The sequence below is a fragment of the Falco naumanni genome, chromosome 6, assembly GCF_017639655.2.
Source record: "Falco naumanni isolate bFalNau1 chromosome 6, bFalNau1.pat, whole genome shotgun sequence".
NCBI lineage: Eukaryota > Metazoa > Chordata > Aves > Falconiformes > Falconidae > Falco > Falco naumanni.
This window is the reverse complement of record NC_054059.1, coordinates 10,669,232-10,683,697: the sequence shown is the minus strand read 5'-3', so window position 1 is coordinate 10,683,697 and position 14,466 is coordinate 10,669,232. Positions and strand designations below refer to the sequence as shown.

Here is a 14,466-nt window from a genome sequence, read left to right as displayed (position 1 = left end):
GCATTCTAAAGATTCGTCATTTCTTTGAAACCAGACAGTAGGAGAAATTGCAAAAGTACCTTTTGAAATGTGTTAATCCTACTTTCCTTCCTTCATCCAGCTGAAACTACTGCTATCTTTTATTAGGAGCTAATCAACATGGCTGATACACAAGGCTTTCCTAGCGCATAAGCTGGGGAATCCCCTGATGCTATCATTAACAACCTGAGTCATATAGCAATCTCGGTAATCATCCTGGAGAGAATCCAGAGGAGTCAGCTCAGTTACATGGTGAAAAATCCCAAATAGAGCTCTTTAAATCAAGGCTACTCCAGTTACTTTAAATACTGTCAAAATCTGAACTTTTGGGTTTTTTCCAGCAAAAAAAGAAGGGCAACAACACACTGCACTAAATAACTGATATATTTTTTCTTATGAAATCATCTCATAAGCAAGAATTCATAGTTCCAGAGCTTTAAGATAATTTACAACTGGCCATTCCTCCCGTACCTCATTTGGCATCTTAGGATTGCTTTCCGTTTATATGGATTTAATTATTAAAATAATACATAATTCTGGAATTTTATTTCCCCAGTAATTGTTTTTCACCAACAAGAGTAATAAACAGTTATACATAACTGCTAGTATTGCTGGGTTTGCAGGTTGCTCCCCATTTGCTCTGATAAATGAACAGACCTTTACTGTAGATGCTGTCAGATAATTCTGTTCAGCTCTATCACACTTAAAGGAACTAAAAGGAAATACGTGACTCTGAATGTCAATGAAATTAGCAGCAGACACTTAAAACCAACTGCTGGCAGTACAGGATGTAGAGAGAGCTTCACACCACTGACCTGAAGAAGGGAAGTCTCAGCTCTAACACTGATATCTGAAATGAGGCATGCTACTTACTGTTCTGTGTCTTAACAGTACTTAATGGGGATAAGATGACTCAGCTTTTACACCAAAACAGTATCTACCCTAGCCTTTACTGACAGTTTTGTCACTCCAGCAGATTAATACATTTCCTTAGAGTTCAGTTGTCCTACTAAGCTATCAAAAAAAAAGGCAAAAAGCCAAATGCCAAGGACAAAATAGAGGCTGTCTAATGCAGGATCCAAACCTATGCATAAGTATCAGTTACAAAGTCAATGACATAAATGTTTCTTTATATATGTAAAAATAATTAGCCATTAAATAAATTATAAAACAAGAATAATTGTATATAACATAGAAGCAGTTTGGGAAATTATCCTCTGCCAAATTCTGAGGAAACCAATGGCTTTTATAGAACTGTGTGATTTTCGTAGTCAACCATGTTTTAAACAGATGAAGTCACAAAACATAATACTGGCACCAGCAATTGCTCCCTGCTTTCAGCCTAGCACAGCTAGGTTGACAGCATGGCCTCCAGTATCAGCAAGTTGACAGAGGCAACCTCTTATCAGTATCCTCAAAGGAATTCTGGTAGTGACTAGTCATGCAGGAGAGGGTATCATAAAGAAAACAAATGTTATACTCCAGCCATATTTAGTCATCAGAAGAAAACTAAACTAAACAGAAGGGAGATAAACGAAAACATGAGAATATGCAATTCAGCTGACCAAAAATGTTGCAAATGAAATTCACTTTCTTGCCCAAAGCATATATACTTAACACAGCAAGAAAATATTTTTTAAATTGTGTTTCATACATACACATAGCCTGAGTCAAAGACTTTCTGATAACTAGAGGTAAGGAAGCCTGGCAGGATCAAGTTTTCATAATTCAGTGCACAAAATTAGAAAAACAAGCACAAAACTATCACAATTTAAGGCTGTTGGAGTAACACGTAAGGATTTCACTAGCCATTTTGACAATTTAAAAAACGTGAGTTTCATTCTGAATCACAAATCGATCATATGATCTTTTATAAGCTCTCTCTCATTATTGTTGCTTCTTCAGTTAACATGACTTTGGAATATGTTAGGCCCAGGGAATATAAGCCAAAAATATAGCAATACACATTCATACATACAAAATATGTTCATATATATCCATGTACTATGTTTTTTAAACATATGAATCTTATTCAATATGCTATTCTCCTCCCACAATTGGTTCCCTGCCTTTATAAGTCAATAGCTACTTACTTTCTGAGGCTACATCTTCCTCTTCTCAGAATGATTTAAAATCATTACACTTCCCTCCAGTCTTTTCTCACCACAACTTCAGGTTTTTTTCCAGATTATCTCTTATTCTTCCTCTTTCGTATGCCACGAATCAGATATATCCCTCTACAATCTTGACAAATTCTTGACAAATCTCTTTCATTGGTTCAAAGCAAGCTACAACTGTAAGTCCCTATGTCAACTAACAGTACTATACAAAGACTGGATATAACTGACCATAACTTCTGCTTGCTTGTCTTTTGTTTCAAAGAACAGCACTTCAGAAAGCAACGTTGTTAATTTTGATCCTTTACCTTATGGAAGCTTCCATAAAAGATTTTCTTTACTTCATCATTATCAAAAGTTACAGTTTGAACTTCTCCCCTTGTATCCTTGTTAAAGAATGACAGGACTTTGCTGGCAGCTGCAATAAATTAAAATATATTTCATTTCATATGTACTACTGAAGCCATCATCCTAAAATACACTTACAGATAAAATGTAGTATACCACTCAAGTGAGTAAACATAGGTTATAGATGGTCTTACTGACCCATAAGTACATAGATGTATTTTCCTTTGGTTCTAGAGGTAATACCAAAGTTGAAACGTAGCTTAGATGAATTCTTTTTAGTTGAAAAAATAATTGATGTACAAAGTAAAAAACTCCTAAAACTAAAAATATATAATCCTTTTACCATGTAGGAATGCTTTTGGTTTGCAAATATTTGGGAAGAATGCATGCAAAGTAATGTAATGTACAAACTCCGTGCAATAAGCATAATCATCCTTACGATCAAGCACAACTCCAACTTGTGGCTTGTAATCTCTGTCTGTAATCTGCCAAATTGCAAAAGGTTCATTGGGGGATTCAGGCAGAAGACGGAATAGCAGAATGATAGTGTACGCCTGTGGCAATCCCTCTGGGTGAATCTCCCTGTGAAGACAATATGAAGACATTTTTTCCCATGGAAACCCATGAGGAAAATAAGATCTTGATAATTTACTCTTTTACAAAGAAAAGACATGAGAGTAACAGAGAAACCACAGTGTTTAATGAAACTGAGAATTTTAGCTACTCTCTCAAATAAAACTTGCTGATGAAAAAGACTATGTGATTTGTTAAGATGAACTCACAGCCTGTCTTCACTTGGTCCAGGTGCCATAGTTATGAAGGAAGACAGAATATGATCATGAACTCTTGGAGATACATTCTCATGGCAAGATTGTGTACAAACTAATATATTTTAAATTCCTTGATGGTAATTACAGAAAAAAGGACCACAGCTTTTTTTTCTTTTTCCATCTGTCCTGTTTTAGACAGGCAACAGAAAACGCACTGAACTATTGCTGCCCTTCAGGCACAGATACAGTGAAAGACATACTTAATGTAGTCTCTGCAACTGGTGTTATATTTGTGCTCCACCACATTTATCAGTGGCTGAGGTTTAGATATGTGATGTTCAGACTGTTAGATATTAAAAAAGCCAAAAATAAACAAACACGTGCATTAAATGGCCTGAAGCATTTTCTGAAGAGGATGGGAGGGACTTCAGGAAGGGAACTGTAAGAAATTATATAGCTTCTGCTTCTCCTCAACCATTCTAATGGAACTGGGAAGGGGATTTGGCCTCATGAACATAAACATGGAAACCTTAAAATGAAGAGAGGAGCTGCTCTGTATTTTAGGCAAAGCTTATGCAGCCATACAGTACTGCAGGATGTGTATGCATACAGTACCCATATGGGACACTGCAACAGCCATATCACTAAGTCAACAACATGACACAGCACAGAGCAAGAATGAAATTAAATTAGATAGAGAAACACTATTTATAACTTGGATACAAAGTTATTTCAGATACAGAAACAACTATGCCACCAGGATCAGGATGCTTTTATTGCTTTGCTGACTCAGTCTTAAGTGAGTTTTATTTTCTGGCTTCTCATGAAAAATAAGTGCCCAGAATACTCTGGCAAGTCTACTCCACCTCTTACAGCAGACAACAGACTATGTATTATTAAAAATATGAAATAAATAGAAAATCTGTCTTTTTATTGTCTTTTTATCATCTTATCCTGTTAAATGCAAGGTTTATCTTAATGTAAGAGAGTTGCAAAACTGGAATTATCTGTACTTCCCTAGATTGTAAAAATCCAGACTGTCAAAGACTTATTACCCCATAGATATAATGGCATATCAATGAACTCAAAGAGTCCTGAAGTCCTCCACTTTTAAAGTTGAGAGCTGTGAAGGCTGGCAAAAAGAAATGATTTCTTCATACACCTCAGCTCCTGTGCCTGTGATCTGATCTTTACCTGATCTGCCAGGATTGCAGAAGATTTCAAAGACTGGTATGAAGAGAAGATTAAATTTCCTTAAATTTAGCAGGGATAATGGGCTAACTTTATGCATGTCCTCTGACTCAGAATGACTTTTTTTGAAACTTACTTAAATAGATGGGAGAACAAATGTAAAAAGAAAAAGAGAGAGGTACTGTTCCCCTCTTAGTAAAACTAACTGCTAACTAAGTCTTTTCGGGTTTTGTGAAAAAATGTTGGCAAAAATGACCATATATTATCCCTCTCTAACCAAACTTTTAAGACCACAGGCCCTTGAAAACTCCGCTTTCCAAATACAGCAAATCGAGTAGAGGAGAAAATCAATGGCGTCAATGGGCTCCCTATTGCAGTATGAACGATGCCTCTGAAAAAGTGGTGCTTAACCCTCCATATTGAAACCATTTCTCTCCAGCTACATGGAACTCATTGTACTAAGGAGGCTGTTTTTCAACTCCCTAAGGACAAACTGTGGATTATATATAACTCAAATGGTTAAGAAACATAATTTCTAAAGAGAACAATAAACAACTGGATTAATAGTGAATAAATTGCGACAAAAGAAATAGATTAGCATTTTATAAGAACAATGATAGATGCTCTTTGGAGCATATTTCTTGGAATTCAGTAAAAAGAACACCAAATAAATGCATCTTCCATAAGATCCTAATGCTATCATCTATGAACTCTGTTAATCCTGCCTCACCTGCTCGTCCTAATTATGAGGCTTTCAGGTTTACTTACCGTATTGGCTGGCTGACAAAGGCATTTTTGTGGAGTCTATATGCTACATAGCCTGGGAAAGAGCCTGATTCCAGTGATACCCCTTGTACAGAAGCAAAATGCTTCTCTGTTAGGTTATACGATTCCAGCATCTTGAAACCTTTAAATCCAGAGAGAAAACAAAAAAATAAAAACACTGTAGAGCTGTAAAAGACACAAATGAACCCATGCCAAAATACCAGACAGTTACTTACCCGGCGAAGTGTATCCCTCCAAGTAAATAAGAGGACAAGCTAAAAGACATGAAACAAGATATAATTCAAAACTATAAAATTTAACAGGATATTAACTTGTATATATTTTCGAAAGTTTTATTACCAGAAAGTCTGTGCTATTATTAAATATCACCCAGATTTTGTTACATTTGTCATACTGTGTACTGTTCTGCGGTAGATGTACTGTTAACATCTTTACTCGTTACGTTTAGTATGGTATTTCTACTGTAACAAATGGTATGGAATAACAAATGAACCCCTCAAATATTTTAAGAGTCTAATTCATAAGAAGAAAAGAGCACAATGACACAGTTTTTCCATGAATACTTAAGGCATGCGTCAGGCTGCATAATAGCTGTCAGATTCACAAGGAAAAATCGCAGATTTATATGGCTCATCGGGAGCCAGTGGATGAAACAGTTAAGGAGTACACAGTTGCACGTGACAGGCCTGAGAATTTCTCATTTTTGCCATAGAAAGATTTCAGTTGAGTAAACAACTGAACTTTATTTAGATAATTTTAAAACAGCATCATACAGTACAGCTACACCTCTTTAGCACCTCTAGACCACTGGTAAATAAGAGACCTGTTGTGGCCCCCAGTTCACATTGGGTGTCATTCTACTTCCTAAAGAGCAGTAATTCTCACTGGTTGTTACTTTCTTTTTTGTTACACTAGTACTTTTGAAAAGCAAAACAAGATTACATAAAATATAATACCTACTTCAAAATTAAAAAAAAAAAAACACCCTAGCTTCCTAAAACTATATCCAGTTATATGAAACCTAACTTACATATATGAACATTTCTTTTGATGGACCTTAGATGGGATGACAACTTGTATTGGGTTTGAGTGGCAAGATTTTGGTAGTGTGAGAGCTAGAGAGGTAGCTTCGGTGAGAAGCAGCTAGAAGCTTCCCCCATGTCCGACAGAGCCAATGCCAGCTGGCTCCAAGACGGACCTGTCACTGTTCAAGGCCAAGCCCATGAGCAATGGTGGTAGTGACTCTGGGATAGCATATTTAAGAAGCAGGGAGAAAGCCCTATGCAATAGAAACTGCGGCCTGAGAGAGGAGTGAGAACATGTGAGAGCAGCAGCTCTGCAGACCCCCAGCCCAGTGCAGAAGGAGGGGGAGCAGCTGCTCCAGGCGCTGGAGCAGAAATTCCCCTGCCCCGTGGTGAGGCAGGCTGTGCCCTGCAGCCCGTGGAGGTCCATGGTGGAGCAGGTATCCACCTGCAGCCCGTGGAGGTCCATGGTGGAGCAGGTATCCACCTGCAGCCCGTGGAGGTCCATGGTGGAGCAGGTATCCACCTGCAGCCTGTGGAGGTCCATGGTGGAGCAGGTATCCACCTGCAGCCCGTGCAGGACCCCACACCGGAGCAGGGGGATCCCGAAGGGGGCTGTGACCCAAGGGAAGCCCACGCTGGAGCAGGGTCCTGGCAGGACCTGTGGCCCCTGCAGAGAGGAGCCCAGGCTGGAGCAGGGTTGCTGGCAGGGCTTGTGACCCTGTGGGGGACCCAGGCTGGAGCAGTTCGTGAAGAGCTGCAGCCCATGGGAAGGACTCACACTGGAGCGGTTCATGGAGGACTGTGTCCCATGGGAGGGACCCCAGGCTGGAGCTGGGCAGAGTGTGAGGACCCTGCCCCTGAGGGGGAAGGGGCGGCAGAGACAGCGTGTGATGGACTGACCCCAGCCCCCGTTGCCCATCCCCCTGCGCTGCTGGGGGGAGAAGGCAGAGAAAATCAAGAGTGAAGTTGAGCCTGGGAAGAAGGGAGGGGTGGAGGGGTGAAGGGAAGGTGTTTTAAGATTTGTTTTTATTTTCTCATTATCCTACTCTGATACGACTGGTAATAAATTATATTAATTTTCCCCAAGTCAAGCCTGTTTTGCCTGTGATGGTAACTGGTGAATGATCTCTCCCTGCCCTGATCTTGACCCATGACCTTTTCTTTATATTTTCTCTCCCAGCTGAGGAGGGGAGTGATAGAGTGGCTTTGGTGGGCACCTGGCATCCATCCAGGGTCAACCTGTCACACAAGCGTAGCTAGTATATAAGCAAATGTATTAATCTGGGAAAAAGGAAAACAATGTCTTCTACTCACTTGAGGTAGCTGTCTCACACACAAAGGTGACAAGGTTATCTTGAATCTTTTCAAAGGCATCAAAATCATCAACAATAAATACATGACGTTCACTGGGCTTGCTGGCAATCTTGGCCAGCTCATTGTAATCTACATCAGCCACGCCAACCACAAAGACACTGAAGCCTGTAAAAATAACACTTGTTACTTGAATTGTAGTAAAAATACATGACCATTTATCAGGTCAACATTTCATAAACCATCTCTATCATCGATTTCTCGGGCTCTGCTAGTCTTCGATCTGACCTTCATTGTAAGCATACATTCTGAATAATCTTTCACCATAACAAAGGTCAGGAGGGACTAAACTGATTTTTGCATGTTTCCTTCAAAACTTTCTCCTTTTTCCTTCATTGATTTTTGTTGGACATTATCCAATCTCACATAGCCTCGGTACATGGTCCCTTCACTCTTTCATACAAAATGTACAATCTTCTCAACTCTACTGTATCTTCAATCTGTTCTGTGTTCAAAATCTCTGTGCAGACTGTTAGTTATCCAGACCTCTGTCTGTTGCTATCTCCTGCATTTCATGCTCCTCAGTTTCTCTCACTTTCTTAGGGTGGCATTTATCTCACCAATTTTTACTTTCCAAGTTAGCAACAAGTCTAAACTAGTTGTCTAGTCTTCCTCCATAACCAACAGGCAGACATGGGCAGATTCAGAATGCAATTCATCTCGCCTCCCTAAAATGTTACCTTCAAGATTGAAGCAGCCATGGTCTGTGGATCCTGTATGTTGCTCTCTTCCCTAACTATAAAAGGACCCCACATGACAACCTTAGACTAGACATTTAGTTGTTAGATAGCTTAAGTCAAATGACAAGAACCCAGAACCTAGAATTTAATTATATCACCAGGTGTAACAGCATAATCTCCTTTGTCAGGGTGATATTCCTTTTCAAATCATTAAATTAGCGTCTCCTTGCCTTTTATGTCAAGTTTTTTGTTTCCTGCTATCCTCTAGCTTTTACAGAATTCTGTCTCTGGCTTATTTCTTACTTTCTCTTCTCACACCTAAGCCTTCCTGTTATAATTTGACCTCTTTTTGCCAAAATAAGGAAGGAAAAAAAAGTCACTGCACAATTCAGCACTATCTAGAAGAAAATCTCTCAAAAAATTTAACTGACAAGAAACTGCACAGATATTGGAAATGCTGGTTGGAAGCTGAAAGCAGAATTCACATTTATTGCAAATGATAAAGCTAACTTTATTTAAAATTTTAGTTTTTCAAAAGTAAGTTAATTATTCCTCTGTAGCCAACTGTGGTGAAACTTTGGCTGAAATACTCTGTCCAGCTTTGAGCATGTCATTTAAGATGCAAAGAAACCAAAGCAAGTAGAGAGGAGAGCAAAAATGATAAGAGGTTTGGAAAACATGATCAACAGGAGGTTGAAGGAAATGGGTTTGTTTAGTCTAGAAATGAGAAGAGACAGGAAATGACAACAGGCTTCAAATATGAAGGCCCATCACAGCGGACAGTGATCAACAGCTTTCCTGGTTAACTAGGTAAATGAAAAGAAAACAATAGTTTCATTAGCCTGAAGAAGCACTTAGGTGAAATGTGAGAAAGCTTTTCAGCTATTATGCTAGTTAAGCACTGAAGCAGATAATCCAGGGAGACCGTAGAGATTTTTATGAATGGGGTAGCCAAACATCTTTAGAAACCATCTAGGCAGAGCTGATTCTTTCAGATCATAGAGACAGAGAAGATGACCACTTGTAGATTACAAGCCAGTGATTTTCATAAGGAAGTACATCTCCTTACTCAGGGAACAGGACTCCAGGTCATTCATGCACCGCAATGCAAAACTGCTGGGTGCAAGGGCAGGAATAGATTATTAGACTCGCATAAGTCACATCCAACAAATCTGAAGAGGAACTGTGACACTTCTCAGCTCAAAAGGCAATGAAAGAGTCAGTTTAGACCCAGCTCTATCAAAAGCAGCTACTTTAACTGGAGATTTACTGGTTTATACCAGGAAAACATAAAGATGAAAAAGCCAGGCCCATTACATCAAAAGCACTAGAATGGAGCACACTTCACAACGATCCCTGGGGTCCACACAGCAAGGAGAGAAAGAAGTAACCAAAATTCATGTCTATAAAGCAATATGCATGAGGAATTGCTTGAAAGCCTTGGGAAGCCACATCCTTCCCCAGAAAGAATATTAGAGAAAGAAAAAGTAAGTCTGGCCCAGAGAGTCTAAGTTCTTAAACATTTTTTAGTTATCCCCAAATACTCAGAATATATCTCTGAGTCCATAAATAATGAGTAAAGCATTCCCAGATAATTGAAGCACCACTTATAATTGCATTGCTTAACACATAAGAAAAGGAAACAGCCAGGTACCATGAATTGCTTACCGGAGTGCTGTATGACCGTTGCTGCTTTCCTCACCTCATCCTGAGACCGACCATCTGTGACAACAACAAGTACCTTGGGAACACCTCGCCTCATGCCACTCTCCCAAGTCAAAACCTTTTCTTTGATAAATGTTAGGGCTTTGCCTGCAACATACACAGTGAACAAGGAGTCAGCCATATTATCCATAAGGGAAGAAATCCCTTATTTTACTTTGAAAGGGCAACAGCCACACAGCTACAACTGAAGAACACAAAATCCTAATTCTTCAGCCATGCAATATTAGGATAATGAGCCAGTTTCTGAAAATATTTTGTCTTATAAGAAATATAACTACTGCTAAGAACTACCTGTCCTTGTGTTTCCTCCTCTGTACTGAATATTTTGAAGAGCTCCCAGGGCCTGGGCCTTGTCATCAAACGTATTCAGTTTAAATTCAGATTTTGCCTCATCACTGTACTGCACAAAGGAAACCTGAAATGGAATATATCACAGTGTTCAGCCTCCTATCTCCACATTCAGACCAGCTCTCTCCATTGAAATATGTATTGTGGTATATTAATAGGTGTTAAATAAATGCAAAATATTTTCATGTATCTACAATTATGCGCACACGTATATATTCACATACACAGATACCATCATAGCAATGTGCACACACCTCTTTCTCTTTCATGTATGAAATGTGATGTGACCTTAAATATACATGATTAAATCATTGCTGTTACTATAATGCAGTATACGTAGTGCCTATTCTCTGCTTCTGAGCAGATGTACAGTATCTATTCTCTTCCCATTTTTTTAGGAAACACAAAATAATTCAGCAATAGAATTTCTCTAAAGTTGGATATATACAAAATTGTGTACTATCTTTCCTTAAATACTGGAATATAATCACATTAACTTTATTCTAAAATCATCTTTAAATATTATATTTCATATAAAAATAATATATTTCATATATTATATTTGCTGCTTTTAGTGTTCTGTAAAGTTGAATTAAATTCCCCTTTTAAAATGACTCATATCCAATTCAAAACCTGAGATTGTTGCATCTCAAGAGATATGTAACTTAAATATTTTACTAAACATTAGCATTTTACATGTCTTTATCTCCTATATTAGGACTTCTCTATCTCTAGGCTAGGGACACAGATATACAATGGCGGGGGGGACATCAAACAAACAAATGGAAAGGAAAACTACCTAGATTAGAGCTAGGAAGGATAAAGACTGTCTGAGACAAGGTATGAAGGGTATCGTTTCCTTTAAAATGTCTAGAGCTTTAAACATAGGGAATCAAAGACCTAAAAATATGCCTGGAAGATGAAAGGCAGTTCATGAGCAATGGAAATAGTTTTTATAATTAATTGGGAACATCATTCCCACAATCTCCCACATATTAAAGAAAAAAAGTACCCAAAAAAAACCACCTTCAGCCTTTTAATCAAGGAAAATACATTGCACCTGCAGGTCATTGCTATGGTCTAGAAACACCTTGTAAGAAACTCTCTTACATCTCATGTCATTCACTTTATCTAGTGAAAGAGAAATGGTTACGGGAAACTAGGCAGTGATCTCATCCAGCTTCCCATAAGCAGAAGAAAACCAGTAATGGTACAAGACTTATAGTAAGAAGCCTGACAGGAAATGTCTTTGACATAACTGCGATACGCTCAGAAATCCTGAAAGTTTATTCTTCATTAGCTGTTACTGTTTACTCTGTAAAGATGCATTAATTCATTAAGAGAACTAACTTTTCACCTTTTCATACTTTCACTACGCCCACTGTGGTGTGGACCCACGTTATCTGTAGGATGGGATGAAAAGACTTCTGCAAGTGCCTCTCCCAAAGGGATTCTGCCTACTTGGTGCAGTGGGTTTCTAGGAGCTCAACAGGACAAGGCTAATAGCAAGCCAACTGGACTCTACATGCACAAGACTTCTTTCTTGCACTGAGAAATTAAAGCATAACCCTCACTCAACAATCAGACTGTCCCCAAAACAGGTTTCTGGTATGACACAGACAAAACCTAGCATATAACAACTAGGCAGTGTGCCAGTTGTTGATGCCCTATACAAAGAAACAAAAATATAAAATTAACCATACATTGACCATACGCCACCCCAGTTTCTCTGTCTGGAGGATTCCCACACACTACAACTTCTGTCTTTCAAAATAGTAACCTCTCAGGATAGACTGGATTCCCTTTGTACTTAAAAAATGATCAATATATTTCACAAATAATTATACATGTGCACACATGAGTTTTACAAAAATCTAATACAAACAAATGACAGTATTCTGAAAGAAAGGAAAAATCAGATGCAACTTTAGCAATTCAACTTCACCTTCAGTTTCCCTCCAAAATGTACCCAGTGGAAATACAAACCTACCTGGATTCCAGCAGGATTAATTAAGTCAAAGGCTCCTACTGTATTAAAAACAAATTTCACTACTTTGTTGAAGTTATCATCACCAATACTCCAGGAAGCATCAGTCAAGAATACTATGTCTGCTTTGGCACCTCTGCATACTGAAAGAACAAGAAGGTACACTTAAAACATATAAATCATATCACACTGAAATACAGAACATTGCTTCAAAATTTGAAAATTCAAGAATGATAAATATTCAGCAAACTTCTATTATCATGCAGTCAACCTGGCAGATGGCTAATGCTCAACACAGAAACATTTATTAAAAATTACCAAGAAAAGTTCAATAAATGACGAAGAGCTCAAGAAACAAATATGAATGTTTTAAATTACTTTTTTTTTTTTCTGAGAAGCTACCATAAAACAAAAACTGTCTTCTGAGGGCAGACAGACTCACAGAATTGCTGCAGAGCTATAGGATATCATGAATTTTTTCCCCAAATATATACACCTTACTGTTCTACACCAGGAAATGTTGAAGTCTAGTAAACCTCAAGAGCAAATGGATGGCATTAGGAAACTGGTCTCAAACTTCATTTCCCTAAAATGATGTGCTAGTTTTAAATCTATTTAAATTTGTGAAAAAGTAGAATTGAACTCTGAAGCAGTGCAGCAACTACACAAAAATACTGAATAATTCTACAACTAAACATACCATCCCGAGCCGGAGGGATCGTAGGAGGTGGAGGAGGTGTAGGTGGTGGAGTTGGTGCCTCTGTAGGTTTGATTACTGAAATGATATAATAATTTTTTGTACTCCATATAAATTATTTCATTCAAGGAAAAACTCCGGATTATGTATTATATTACCACACAGAAAGATCTTTTCTCATTAACCTAAACAATGTATAATTGGCAAGGAAAAAATTCTTCTGTTACAAAATAATGAGATTTAGCTATTGTTAAAGCAAAGGTACATGATATCATTATAGCAGTAATACTTTTACATGAGTTGAGTAATGTTGCACTCCGATAATGCATCCATTTTTCATCCAAGCACTAGGAAATAACTGGTTTGAGGAAAAGCATAAGAATTTCTCTTTCCCTCATAAATTCCAGTTGACGTTACACTGAGAGAAAGAGGAAAGAAGGTCACTTAAAAGAGGTATTGAAAGACATTTAGGAGCCAGACAGGTTCTACAGCTGAAACAAGACAAGTTCTATAGCCAAAACTTAAGGTTCACAATATCTATTACCTACCTGTACGCTCCCTCATAGAGACTGGAGGTCCCTCAAGGTTAGGGGTCTGAACAAAGACAGTTGCATTGTATTCTGTGTCTGGTGAGAGGCCAGTAAAACAGTGGCTTGTTTCTGATCCACGTACTGTGATCTCCTGTCCTCTGGAACCTGTCAAAACAAGCCCAATGGAAAGAAAGTTAGAACCTCCTATTTCCCTTTTAGTATGTGTACAAATAAGTGTACAAATTAGACACCTCTTAAAACAAGGCTGGAGCAGATGGGACAGCAGTCTTACTCTTTCCCATAAAAGCCTTTCTAGACCAAGGTTATATGCACCCTGGGGTACACTGGAGAATACCATTGCATACATGTGAAAACCAGGTAACTAGCAGATTCCCACTAAATAAAGTTAACTTGACAATAAGCAGCACTTCCTCTTTGCAGCTTTTTCACCACTCTAGAGAAACAGGTTGTGTTCAGAGCTTTAAAGCTCAACCGGATGTATCCTGGCTTCTAGTGGGTGCTTGCCACCTTCCCAAATAAGTGGTGCTCTCCCTGAAATAAAACAATTATGTCTCCAGAAAATGCAAAAAATAAAACGTACTTACCATCAGCTGGGTTTAGCTTCAGTCTGTAGGAAGTTGCTGACCGATGAGGTGACCATCGGATACAGAAAGTATCCCAACCCACTTTGTAACTTGTCAAGTCAGTGACATTCAAATATACTGTGAAGAGAGAAAGAGATAAATTGTTCACTGAAAAGTAGCATATAATTTACATTTTGATGTGCATCATCCATTACATTAGCAGTGCTGGTCCAGAATTTGATTTTTAAAAATACTCACAGAAGAAAAGCACAGTTCTAGTTAAATTTCT

The 14,466-nt window shown here is 38.3% G+C and overlaps 1 protein-coding gene across 1 annotated transcript in view; it reads right to left on the bottom strand.

Moving 5' to 3' along the window:
* Positions 1-14,466, bottom strand: part of COL12A1 (collagen type XII alpha 1 chain) — a 106,066-nt gene that overhangs the window by 26,589 nt on the left and 65,011 nt on the right. The window contains 11 exon segments of the mRNA XM_040598161.1: positions 2,444-2,553; positions 2,923-3,065; positions 5,213-5,351; positions 5,446-5,484; positions 7,570-7,734; positions 9,975-10,118; positions 10,323-10,446; positions 12,370-12,509; positions 13,067-13,141; positions 13,612-13,758; positions 14,199-14,315. Coding sequence (XP_040454095.1) covers positions 2,444-2,553; positions 2,923-3,065; positions 5,213-5,351; positions 5,446-5,484; positions 7,570-7,734; positions 9,975-10,118; positions 10,323-10,446; positions 12,370-12,509; positions 13,067-13,141; positions 13,612-13,758; positions 14,199-14,315 — 1,343 coding nt within the window.